Source organism: Nematostella vectensis, chromosome 7 (genome assembly GCF_932526225.1).
Source record: "Nematostella vectensis chromosome 7, jaNemVect1.1, whole genome shotgun sequence".
Lineage (NCBI taxonomy): Eukaryota > Metazoa > Cnidaria > Anthozoa > Actiniaria > Edwardsiidae > Nematostella > Nematostella vectensis.
In genome coordinates, this window is record NC_064040.1 from 10,058,677 (window position 1) to 10,071,855 (window position 13,179).

Below are 13,179 nucleotides of genomic sequence, written 5' to 3' on the forward strand. Positions count from 1 at the left end.
ACATTTATCAGGCTCAGTATCCATAGGTTGAGGATACATCACTTGTGGTCACTTAATTGGATCTCAAACAGAAACATACCTGATAATCATATCATTGGCGAAGCGAAGAACTAAGAAACCCCGCCTGTACTGAGCAAAATACAGTACTCCATGGGGGCTCGATTTAAGATGTTTTAATTGATGCAAGTTTTATTAAATTGAAACAAACATATGTTGGGGAATTAGCACTCCATGCTAGCAAAGCCTGTGGTTTTGTATCATTGGCGAAGCGAAGAACTAAGAAACCACACCTGTACTGAGCAAAATATAGTACTCCATGGGGGCTCGATTTAAGATGTTTTAATTGATGCAAGTTTCATTAAATTGAAACAAACATATGTTTGGGAATTAGCACTCCATTCTAACAAAGCATGTGTTTTTGTAGAAGTGCTTAATTTTTTTCTAGTAAGTTTTTCTTTTAAGTTTTGTCTAGATTTTAGTCTTAATTTCCTTACAAGTTGTTATCATGAAAACTTCTCATTTATAGCTCATCGAGTAAAAATCAGTTTAAACAAAATAAAAGGAACTGTCCTTAATTCATAGTTTTTTGTGTTTGAATAAAAGATACCGACAGTGTTTACGCATCACGTGACTTTGCGACATGCATTATTAGCCATCGAGGAAAAGGGTTTATTTTTCTAGTCCGCAATCGTTAAAAAGCTTTTCACGTATGAATGCTAGCGAAGTATTTTTAAAGGTTGGTTCTCACTCGGACTTAAGCGCAAGCGCAACGCACGTAATTTTCCGATTCTCACTATAGAACGCAATCGCAAGCGCAAGAGAAGGCAACTGCTAAAATATTTTCTTCAGAAAAGAAAAAAAATACAAGAATCTCAATCAACGTTTCGGACCATTGCTTAACTCCTTTTTGAGTTATTAACAGTTTTCTAAATTTTTGTTATTATTTTGCACTGTATTGTATGTTGTTTGTGTTACCAACAGCGCTGGTTGTTATGACCCTTCTATCATTCATTAAAGCAGCTATACTATTACTTGATTATCTTTTGGGGCGTCTTTCCGCTTAAAGAAAATACAAACCAAACATATCCACTTCTCCTCTCTCCCACTGTAGAAAATATCATCATCCTAAATTGCACAAAGCTCTCACGCTAACAGCACACAAAATCACTCCAAAATCTTTTGGATAGACCAAATACGCCAGTGAAATGCGTCCCTACAACAGGGAGCGAATCTAGGAAAACACACACATGGTTGTGGCGTAATCATAGTTGATTGATGACCGATAGCGTATTTTGTCCGCAACCCCCACCCCCCCCCCCCCCCACCAACAAAAAACAACTAAAAAAAAGCGGATTTCGTCCTCATCCCCCTATTTTACAGTTCGTCAGTTCGCCTGCAGCGCTTCTAAATTAGCGATCGCTAGTGTAAAATTGTGAAGTGCATCAACGCAGTGCATTCCTTCGGTGGGTCTCCTGTTTATCCCCTATTACTCCCTACGGGAAATTCAATTTTCACAGAGCAGCGCTAAAACTCCCCAAAACACCAGCCGTTTACCAATCGAAGATCTGTATCATTCAAATTAGTTGTAGTAGAAAAATGACATACAAAATAATATGTTTAACTTAGGAGTCATATATGCAGAATTAAGACGAGAAATAATATAAGCTATCGCGTAAAAAAAAATCATTTCTCCCAAATCTTACTGCAATAGCAAGATTTATTAGTATTCCGCTTCCGTACAATACAAGAAACGCTACAAAGGTAACTTCTATAAGGGTCGCTTTCGTATATACGATTTTCGGCCTGGGTCTGTTATGATGATTATCATTATGTATCAGGCGCGTATACAAGGGGCCCCATTGGCGGCCAGAAAGTGGGTCATTTCGTATTAAGGAATCATAAAATCCTATGCTTTTTCCATGTGAAACCTATGACTGCGCCCCCCCCCCCCCCCCCCTCCGCGCCCGTCAGCCAATCATGGGTACACAAGGACCTGCGGTATAAAAGGCGCGCGCCTGGTCCAAGTCGTCATTCCCACTAGACTTTGTCGAGAGCAGAGCTCCATAAAAAGAAGCAAAAGAGATATGATAAAGTTCGAAATAATGTCTTAAACATCAATGGTGCGAAGACAACTATATTTTTAATCTTCTCTGGTGACTGGACAGATAAGAAATAGAGAATAGAGCGATTTTAAAGCAAAAAAGTTTTCAGGTTTCGTTATTTTCAGGCGCGCGCTGAATTTTAATTAAATTTTCAATCACAGTTTTTGTCGTTGTTGCCGTAGAAAACTGCTCCCAAGAAGCTCGCCGTTATTGCCTTGTGTATACAGAACGTTATTTTCAACTTCGAAATGATCAAAGTTAATCTACGGCTCTGCTTTTTAGATATTTACGGAGCTCTGGACTTGACGTGGAGTAGCGGGAATGACGACTTGGACCAGGTCAGCGCCTTTTATACCGCGGGTCCTGCTTCATTTTTTTGTTGAATGTAGTATCCCCTATGAACACATAATGGACACGAGAAACGTATTTTGAATGCTTCTGACCATTTATTGCTTTGATTACTCATTTATTTTAACTTTAGATCACAGAAATTATCACTTAACATATTACAATAGGAAAAAAAAAAGAAAAAAGTGCCTGGTCTCCGTTATCCGCGTCTGTCAACACTTGTAGTATATTGTGAGGTTCCGAAGAGTTTTAAGGGAATTTGTTGAGGATTGGGGAAAAATTGGGAAATGAGCGAAAAAAAACACTTTTGTTAATGTTTTAGGGGTCTATGGCGTCACGTTTCTCGTGCTTCTGGGGGCTATGGTGTCTTTCCCTTCGGGTCCATGTTGTTCTTGGTAGCATCATGACAGTTGTCATTCATCGCGTTGTAATCCTTCCCGCCTCGCTTCACGAAATCGCCAACAGTCTCTCCCGGTCGCCCTGCTCGGCCTATAGCCAAAAGAAAACAATTCATGTCAACAATATTGTGTAGAACTGCTATTAGACAGTCTCACGTTAACGAACATTGTCCAGAGTTCCACACAGAATGTATCGATTGTTTGTTGCGACCAATCACTCGCGAGATATTCAAACAGTCAACTAGAAACATGTCTCAACAAATCTGGGTGTCTGAATTCCTGTGTCTGATTCGTCAGAAGATAATAAACATTCCACACATATTTTAGGTGTTCTCGGTTCTACTGGTTGCGTTGTAAAAGTAAAAAGAAACAAAAAAATTGAAATATTTCAATTTTTGAAATAGTGCTGTCCCGTTTATTGACATTCCCTTACTTACTCTTTCCTGTTCTCTCCCACTTTGAGCTCATATGCTTTGTGTCTACGACGACAGTATTACTAGACCTGCCATAATCGTTCCCTTTATGGACAAGATGGGTTTTTCCTATAAGAAATAATGAGAAGGGTCTTACATTTTAAATTCTCCCCATTCTGAACATCCTCATAAACAAGGTTTCTGGTAGTGAAATTGCCCGTAGATTTTATAATGGCAATACGGTGTTTTTAATAAGAATTTAACGAGGATTCGAAAAGGTGAACGCAAGACAAATTTTCCACTAAACGAAAGTGTAGAAAATTGACCGGAAGAGGGCTAGCGTGGAAAGAACGAGCAAAACCATCTTTAATGTGGTTTTTCTGCGAAAAACGACAAACCGTCCCTCAGCATGAGATTCTTGCGGTAGAGGCTGATAGGCACGAATGTTTCTTGGTGAGCACACACGTACGCATGTCACATGGCGCATTAGCTTGGCTAAAACAAACATATCTCCTAACCGTCTTTTGTTTGAACGACGACTCCGCTGTGTTTCAGAGGTCCGTATTTTCTCTTCCAGCCGTTCAAAGGTCGCTCGTATTCCGTCACCTTGACAACAGGCTCGTTATAGATCGGAGTGAGTCTCTCTCTGCTTCTGACGTCATGTGGGTAGCTTCGCCTATTGTATTATCCATGAATTCATTGAGTATAAAGAGTGTGTGAGCTTGGCGGAGATATGGTGGTGGTTAGCCTCCTCCGGGGGCAACTCGTGAAGAAAAGAAGGGGACAGGTTACCTGTGGGGAAATTGCGGAGGGGGGAGACTAAGACGGTTTGTCACTCCCGTTTTGTTCCCACAGGAAACCCAACCACTTTTTTCTCTCTTTCTGCTCTTTTAGATGCCTGTGAAGGAGGCTAGGTGGTGGTATTTAAATTGAAAACGATAAGTAATTTTTCGAGTGACAGCCCAGTTCTTCATCTCACGCAAAAAGCAGATCAGCTCAACTATCTACCCTTGAGCAACAAATCCTCACCACTAGCCCCTCCTCTCAAACTTTATAGGCCTTTTCCCTAGTCTCTAGTTAGAAACCCTCCTATCCATATAGAACACCCTTAACCTCCCCCTCCCATCCCCCCTTGGCCTTTCAACTCAGTCCACTCCCATTCCTTCCTTGACCACTTCCACGCAGGAACAGTCTACACAGTACCATCCCTTTTTCATCTTTTAGCTATCTAGCCCTTCTAAACAACTTTGTTTTGCAATCCTATTCGCCCCCACCCCCCTCAACTCTTTTCCCCTACCCCTCCTCTCAGGCAATGTCAGGCTTACCGGTGACCGCCGCCCCCTGATCCCGATCCACACCCGTCGCCATTGCCGACCGTCATTATCAGGACGGTCACAACAATTACCAGCTTCAAGTCAACCTTCATCGCTTGTCCTCCAACTAAAAAGAGGAGGAATGATTTAGAGTAAGCTCCCTCTTAAAATCTAACTCAGCTATCTTCTTAGGCCTAGTTTAAAGGCCACATTTACGTCGCATTAAATTCAGCCGTATTAACTTTTTACAATTTTATACATGGTTAATGCGGCGTCTAAAACCATTTTATACGGCCGGTCGAATTAAATACGGGTCTGCGAGATAATACGCCTGGTCCAGGTGCATAGTACGGCTTTAGTCAGATTGGTTTTAGACGCCGTATTATCCATGCGCCGTATAGAATGCATAAAGTTATTATAATAAATACAAATAATATTAAACTTAGTATCGACTCAAAATGCGAGACAAAGTTATATCGCTCTAAACTCGTAAAATTGAGCTTCTTGGGAAGAAAAAATACCACAGACGGATCCATTCACATCCCAACTAAGTTTATTTCATGAATAGAGCACGAGAATATAACTCATAGATGTGTTTATTTGCGTGAATTCGTATGTCCTTAGAAATCCTTCACTTACGCGGGTGGGAAGCCTGTGGTTTTAGCTAAAACCTTTCGCATGTGCGCTTTACGACATCGTATTGAACATTTTATTTATTGGTCCTCTTCTTTTTTTCGAAATCAAATGGCGACGTACCAGAAACCCAGGTCTCGATAAACTCGCAATTTTATATTCAAGCACACAGAACACTTATTTCGTTTTTGCCAATTTGCATGCCTGCTTTCCTACTATATTGATGGCTACATGAAGTTTCAACCCGCCAAACGAGCCATGTACCGCTGTCATTGTAATAGCGCAGGCACTAATCGCTAGCCGCTACAACTAAATTATTTACCTACGCCTAATTTAAACGGCGTCTTAAACCACCGCTATATTTACGTCGACTAAAATTCGAATTTTATACGGCGCGACGTTAATGCGGCCTTTAAACTAGGCCCTAGACAAAGTTCTCACGCTGTGCGAGGTCGAAATTAAAGCGACTTGCAATGTTTATTATTTCTGAAACCAAAAATTTCATTAACTAGAAACTCGTCTCGCCGATTCAGCTGGATAATGCTTCCGTTGTAAGTTCTTTACTGTCTGTTATTTATGCCGTCTAATATAAAGCCGAGTCTGTCTGTTTTATGCCGTCTAATATAAAGACCAGTCTAAGACAACTTTGATCAGCGCGAAGGTAAAAATTATATCGATGTAACACTTCTTCCATGAAAGTAAATCTAAATAGTATACTATTTAGGATTTCATAGACATAGTGTAAGCATTCTTCTTTAATCAAATGAATTCTTTAAAAAAAATATTTGATAATTTTACTCAACTAAGATTTCGATTTAAAATTTTGCATCACACAAATTGCATGGTTTGTCAACATTAATCGCTCTTACCTGAAAGTTTTTTGTGCCCGCTAATTCTATGAAGAATTGGCTGAGCTCTGGCTATTGCATCTTCTTTTATATGGTGAAGGTCAGAGAGCGTTTCAGCTATAGCGACATTTTATCAACCAGCTATAATATGACAGTTCGGCCTTCGGGCAATAATTTCATTTATTAACTTCCGCGAACGCTGTTTCTTAGCGGAGCTAAGCGAGCGCCGCATGAGCGGAGCCCCATACCTAAGAAAAAGTGGTAACAAATATTGGTAACCCATCGACTCGAGTTCTCGTGACGCGATGTCCGTCCGTCCCTTACGATGCTTTTAAGGGACGGACGGACGTCGCGTCATGAAAACTCGAGTCGATGGGTTACCAATATTTGTTACCACTTTTTCTTAGGTATGGGGCTCCGCTCATGCGGCGCTCGCTTAGCTCCGCTAAGAAACAGCGCTCGCGGAAGTTTATAAACCAAATTTGGCAGGTGTTATGTATGTCAAGGGAGGTGCAAAACTGTGGTCACGTGATTTGTGACGTCATCGATAACGCCACTAGAAGCAAAAATATGCTGACGAAATTAAAGAAATATTTATATTTCACGAAGGAAGCATAATATGGCAACCAAACTCGGTAGGTGAGTGAGTGGTCACGTGATTTGTGACGTTATCGAGGACGTCACTAAAATCAAAACTATTTCGATTTCATTAAGAAGAAAAATATCCATATCTCATGAAAAAAAACATCATATAACAACCAATCTTGGTATATGTCATGAAGGTGTCAAGGAAGTGCACCAATATGGTCACGTGATTGTGAAGTCATCAAACTGACGTCACTAGAAGCAAAAATATGCTGACGTCATCAAAAAAATATGTTTCAAGTGGGGTACAATGAGATTTCTGTTTTTGGACGACGTCAACGATTTCACAGATCACGCGACCAGCTTGTTATGCCCCCTTCCCCCCACATCTACATGACACATAACAAGTGTAGTTGTAATACGATGTTCCGGCGTCAGGGTACGTACTCTTAATTTATTGACGTCATCGATGACGTCACGTGATCATCTCATTGCACCCACTTGAGACATACATCACACCTACCGAGTTTTGTTGTCACACGATGTCTTTTTTAATGAAATATTTTTTGTATTTTGATGACGTCAGCATATTTATTATTAGAAAACATGTTTCGTGGAGCGATTTTGCCTCATTTCTTCGCAGTTTTCTTGGCCGGTAACATGATTCGTATTTCAATCAGACATTCGGGGAAATATGAAGAGCATTGTACTCTGGAAAGAAGCACCTAAAATGGGGAGAAGAGGAAAGGAAGACAGTAAGAAAAGACATTGCAGAAAATAATATGTTTTTGTAAGTTCTGTACTGAAAAATAGCACACAACAAAGCAGGACATTAGAACTAAACATAAGCAGAAACCATCAGGTGCCTATTTGCTGTTGTACATCTGTTCAAGAATTAACCAAAAATCCATAAAGTGTTTTGACATTTACCTGAGCAGGAAGAAAATTTGGTGTGGTGGGCAGGTAAGGGGATGTTCAGCCCCCAGTTGACTTCTCTTTCTTATTTGAGAGAAAGTCAATTTGTTTTTATTATCTTTTTACCCAATTTAATAGTTGATCAATCCATGTTTACCATGATCAGCATTCGGCAACTGACCCCATTTTCATAAGATATTTCAGCGGTATCCAGGAGTGTGCAAGTGAAACTTTGATATTACATTATCTAAGGTGGTCATTACCTTGGGTCCTTTCTCTGGTGCCATCCTGCTGTTAGTACCAGACTTCTTGATCCAAGACAATGAAAAGCTAAGGGAATTTGTCAACTTACCCTAACCCTGTCTGTCATTTATAAGTATACTAAACAGAGTAATAGGTACACCATTTTGAATAGGGAGTATAGTGCAGTCAATTTGATTTCTAAGAGAACACTTGGTCATTAGACCTTTGTGCCCTCTTTCTAATTTATCAGATGTGCAACACTTACTATTTGTCTGTACAAAACAAGGAAGTGGTATACAATAAAAGAAAACATTTGTTTCAATATTTGTTTTTATAGTGCATAACTGCCTCACAGAAACTGTACAAAACCCTTTGTACAATGTCTCAGCTTGTATACTTACACATATATTTACACCAAACCACTGAAGGGTTACTAAAGAAATGCCTGATATCCATCTAAGTGAGTTGGAGCCATAATTGAGTCTATCTTTCAACTTTTTGGACCAGAATGCACCTGTATAGTATTTTGTTTTTATCTTGCAATCTATGATGACTACAAATAATGTAGAAATAATAACAATTGAATTAGCTTTTGTTTCTATTTGTCCATAAAAGGTTTGGGTCCTTAGTTTTATAAAGGGTTTATCCAAACATATGTTTTATACTTTATAAGTTAGTTATACAAAATAGAGACATGACTTTTACTGTTTTCATTCAATGGATATCCCCCCTGTATCTACACTTGCTTTTACTGTAAGAATGAAGTCTTGCACTGAATGGATAAAAGAGAAAGCAGTGCACTTCACTCGTGCAATTTGCTCAATGCCTCAATGGTTCGAGCCGCTCATAGGCTGATAAGCCTTGTTGTACGAAAAACATGTCCGCGAAGCTTTCATTAAATACTTCGAAAAGGGACACAAAAGAAAATAATGTCAACAAAATGTGTGCGGTGCAGGCAATAATAACCAAATTCGCTTGAGCTTCTTTTTCATTAAAAATCCTTATCTTGCTGCCGTTAAAACTTCTGAAAAAGAAGGGCTCATCGGTAAATTGTGCACAACATTTGTAAAACAGTTGGGTCTATTCCATAGCGCAATCGATCAAAATTCTTCAGATTTCATTTATTTTTTCGTATATGGCTAGAGCATCATGAGTCATGTTCACACACAAAGTTATAGACTGTTTGCGCATGCGCAGACTTACAGTACGCGAATTTTTGGCGCGCGCACAAGCAAAATTTGCATATAAATATTTTAATTATTTATCTAGATTGAGATTAAAAGAATGAGCTTAAACTTTGAAAGTACTAAATTGATTAGATTTATATAGAAACCAAAAATACTACTTTTGTGTTGAAATCATTGAATTATTGAATGCAAACTCTTTGTGCTATGAGCAACTTTTTCGGGATCCAGAATTTGTATTAAAAGATTATTTACCAAGCGCTTGACACTAATTTCGCTACCGATTTGGCCTTCCAGTGGAAGAAGCAGCCGCCATCTTGGCAGCGGAAACCTCCCTTCAAGAAACAATGTTGATTCTACATGCGTGCTGGATCGGGGTGCAGCCACTGTTTGGGTTGCCTTTGGCAAAGAGTCAGCGGTCAACAGGGAGTTTTCCGAGCGATTGAAAACAAGCTCGTGTAACACAAATATATAAATATGGTCCTAAGACTGATATGGATGATTATCGACCTATCTCCGTAATATCGGTTGTTGCAAAATTATTTGAACGAGTTGGTTTCAATCAACTTTATAGCTTCTTTGATAGCAATGAACTCCTTGTTGGCCAACAGTCGGTCTTCCGGCCACTCTTTTACGGCTCTACTAGAAGCCGCCATTCGAGTCTGGAATCAAAGAGGGGTTTGGAATATCTCTAGCTCAGCATATAACAAGACAACTGCTCACTTCGGTTCGTACTGTAGACTAACTTAATTCTTTAATTCAGATAATTATATAGTATACACCTTTGACCTTATATGGCATAACAATCACTTGTCACGCAATCATTACATACATGATCAATTACATCATCACTAGTGTTAATCCTATAAATATCTTAATGCTAATACACTACATCCCTCCCCTTTTTGCTAATGGAATGTAGGACTTAAATGAATAACCTAAATCAACTACAAATATAAAAGTAATCACAACAACTAGGGAAAATCAAATAATGCGTAACCATGCACGTGAGCTCATGATAATCAATCACTTAAATAATACATAGAAAATCTACTGATACACGAGATAGTCGTTCAACCGTGCTGGAGGCTGGCGGGCTCGAACACTTGTGCGTATCGAAGGCGGTTCGGGAGGTTGGTCTACAGGAAGGTTGCTTTCTATAGGGTCTTGGATTAATTGTGGGTTACCCTGGTTCTCCTTACTTACCTTCTCACTGGTTGCCTCTGGCACATTCTTAGCGCATTGAACGTTTCGCCTTAGCGTGCCTTCAGTCTCACTTTCGCAAACAATATCAGAACCATTCTTACTTACCACTTTGTACTTTTCTGGTCTAAAGTTTGGCTCTAACTTTCCTTGTTGTTCATTCCTCATTAACACTGTATCTCCCTCTTTAATCTCACTCTCTTTAGCCTTCTTGTCGGCATGCTTCTTCAGCTTTAGCTTGTATTCTCTATCCCTGTCTCTAGCTAATTCAGGATCACTAGCTGTAAAGTCTAGCTGGGGAAGCTTTGTGCGCATTTCTCGCCCAAACATCAACGAAAATGGGGTACACCCTGTTCCCGTGTGTGGCGTAGATCGGTATGCCGCAACAAACTTCCTAAACTCTCTCTCTGCATGTCTGCCTTCTCCTGAGTAGCTATCTTTAACACCTTCAATATCGACCGGTTAGTTCTCTCTACCAAACCGTTTGCCTGGGGCCAAAGTGGAGTCGTAGAAAGCCATTTCACCCCACCTGCCCTGAGAAATGTCTGGAACTCACCTGAGATAAATTGCGGACCGTTATCCGTCCTCAACACTTCTGGATACCCATACCTAGCAAATGTTGCATCTAAGAATTCGATAATGTTCTCTGCCTTAGTCGATCTCAACATAGCTGCCTCAAAATATCGACTGAAATAATCGATGATGACAATCACATACCTACCATCGGGGAGCGGTCCAAGAAGATCCGTACTACAAAATTGCCATGGTCCTTTAGGCATTTCGGTCGTAACGATAGGTACCGGTGGATCATAGCTCGACACTAGCTGACATAACTCACATGATTTGCACATAGACTCAACACCCTTGTCCATGCCTAACCACCAAACCTTACTCCGAAGCCTCTGCTTACACTTGACAATTCCTTGATGACCCTCGTGTGCTAATTTTAACACTCGATCTCGTAGGTCTGAGGGTATGAAAATCCGATTTCCACGCAAAATCACACCATCGCACTCACTCACTCTCCTCTCAGTGACTTCACACTTGCTGCACACTTGTCCCACTTACCTGTTTTCAAAGCTTCCTTCATGTTTTCGACACTATCGCAGTTATCTGAACTGGTTTTAATCTCTTCCCATGACATTGCAATCGGTATAGCTTCCCTCACTACCGCTGCAATATAATCTCCTGTGTCATCCACTTTAGTGCTTTCTCTGGGACCTCTACTTAACCTAGACATCGGGTCTGCGATGTTAGACTCACCTGGCTTGTACTGTAGCTCAAAGTCAAATGGCTCTAACCTCAAGCTCCATCTCTCTAGCCTAGGCGTTGATTTGGAATTCGCGTTGTTAAACACGTGAGTGAGCGGCTTGGGATCTGTTATGAGTTTGAACTTTGTACCTAATAAATGCATCTGGAAGTGTTCACAAGCCCATACTAATGACAGTGCTTCGCGTTCTGTCTGAGAATATCTCTTTTCCACATCTGTTAGACTTCTATGCCCATACGCTACTACTCGGTTCTCACCTGCTTTTCTCTGGACTAGGACAGCTCCTAATCCCACTGGACTCGCATCAGCGATCACGGTCGTTTCGCTCTCTCTATCAAAATATGCTAACGTCTCACTAGCACTCATCAGCCTTTTCATGTCGCGAAAACTGTCTTCCTGTTTCTGGGTCCATTCAAATGGAACCGATTGGCGCGTTAATGCTCTAAGTGGAGCGGACAGGGTGGCTAGATCCGGAATGTAACGACCGACATACTGTACCAGACCTAGGAATCCCCTTAATTCTGACACATTCATTGGGGCCCGGGCGTTTACTATTGCCTCGACCTTACCTGGGTCGGCTGATACCCCGTTGTCAGAGATAACATGCCCTAAAAACGTGATCGAACTTAATCCGAACTGACACTTACCTGGATTGAGTGTCAACCCGCTTTCCGACAAACGTGACATAACACTCAATAAACGCTCTTTGTGTTGGCGTTCGTCTTTACCGAAAACAACAATATCGTCAGCTAAGTTTAACACTCCAGGTAACCCTGCAAGAACCTTCTGAATTGTGTACTGAAACAACTCAGGAGCGCATGAAATCCCCATACCAAGCCTTTTCATTCTGAATAAACCCACATGAGTAACAAAGGTCGTGATTTCGCGAGATTCTTTGTCCAACTCTAGCTGAAAAAATCCTTGCTTTAAATCTAACTTAGAAAATACCTTGGACCCGTTCAATGCTGCTAGCATTTCCTGCATAGTGGGAATGGGGTACCTCTCCCGAATTATTGCTTCATTGACCTTCCTGAAGTCAATACACATTCGCAAATCACCGTCCGATTTGGGAACTACAACAATAGGGCTTACCCAACGTGAACCAACCCCCTCTACCGACTCTATGATATCTTCGGCTTCCAGCCTTTCCAGCAAAGTTGCCACTTTATCTCGGTATCCGAAAGGCAATCTGCGCACCGGTTGCGCTACAGGCTCACGATCAGGGTCTACATGTATCTTAACCTTAGTACCCTTAAGTTTACCCACCCCATCGAAACACTGAGTGAACTTCGACTTAATTTCCGTCTCTAGACTGGCGTGACACTTTTGACCTGTGACGGAATTGACATGAAGTAATCGTAACTCATTAGCGGTTTTGTTACTTATCAAATTGTTGACAGATGCTTTTCCATTAAACACGTAAAAAATAGCGAGAGCTTTGTTATCATTTACAGTAATTTCCGCTTCAAACTCTCCTTTCAATTTCAAAGGCACCGATTGCCCAAAAGCAAATAACTTTTTGGTAGTCTTCCTAAGTACCACATCACGTTTGATCTTATTATACAATTGATTAGAAACTATGTTAGCGGCAGCTCCTGAATCAATGATAAAATTAAATACCATACCCCTAATCTCTGCCTCGCACGTGGGCGCTTCCTTTACGTTTCTAACCTCTACGGAAAACAAATGTGTTACCGCCTTTTCCTGTTTGGTATCGGCGTGCT

At 40.7% G+C, this 13,179-nt stretch overlaps 2 protein-coding genes across 2 annotated transcripts in view; both read right to left on the minus strand.

The window, feature by feature from the left end:
- Positions 1-2,528: 2,528 nt before the first annotated feature.
- On the minus strand, positions 2,529-6,231 carry LOC5518976. The gene is made up of 5 exons (XM_048730053.1): positions 6,077-6,231; positions 4,587-4,701; positions 3,780-3,937; positions 3,286-3,390; positions 2,529-2,939 (listed from the first exon to the last, which is right to left on the minus strand). The coding sequence occupies exons 2-5, from the start codon at positions 4,685-4,687 to the stop codon at positions 2,809-2,811; spliced, it is 495 nt and encodes a 164-aa protein (XP_048586010.1). The 5' UTR covers positions 4,688-4,701; positions 6,077-6,231; the 3' UTR covers positions 2,529-2,808.
- A 3,801-nt stretch (positions 6,232-10,032) lies between these two features.
- Positions 10,033-13,179, minus strand: part of LOC125568301 (uncharacterized protein K02A2.6-like) — a 3,934-nt gene continuing 787 nt past the window's right edge. Inside the window, exons 2-4 of the mRNA XM_048730243.1 lie at positions 11,254-13,179; positions 10,742-10,810; positions 10,033-10,631 (exon numbers count right to left, since the gene is read on the minus strand). The exon at positions 11,254-13,179 is cut by the window's right edge and continues 322 nt beyond it. Coding sequence (XP_048586200.1) covers positions 10,033-10,631; positions 10,742-10,810; positions 11,254-13,179 — 2,594 coding nt within the window. The remainder of the gene's footprint in view (positions 10,632-10,741; positions 10,811-11,253) is intronic.

Excerpts from the sequence above, each read along its gene's own strand:
- LOC5518976 (XM_048730053.1), bottom strand. The coding sequence starts at position 4,687 with ATGAAGGTTGACTTGAAGCTGGTAATTGTTGTGACCGTCCTGATAATG. Across the intron at positions 3,391-3,779 it reads CGTCGTTCAAACAAAAGACG|GAAAAACCCATCTTGTCCAT; the intron begins GTTAGGAGATAT and ends TATTTCTTATAG. Across the intron at positions 2,940-3,285 it reads GTGGGAGAGAACAGGAAAGA|GCCGAGCAGGGCGACCGGGA; the intron begins GTAAGTAAGGGA and ends TTTTGGCTATAG.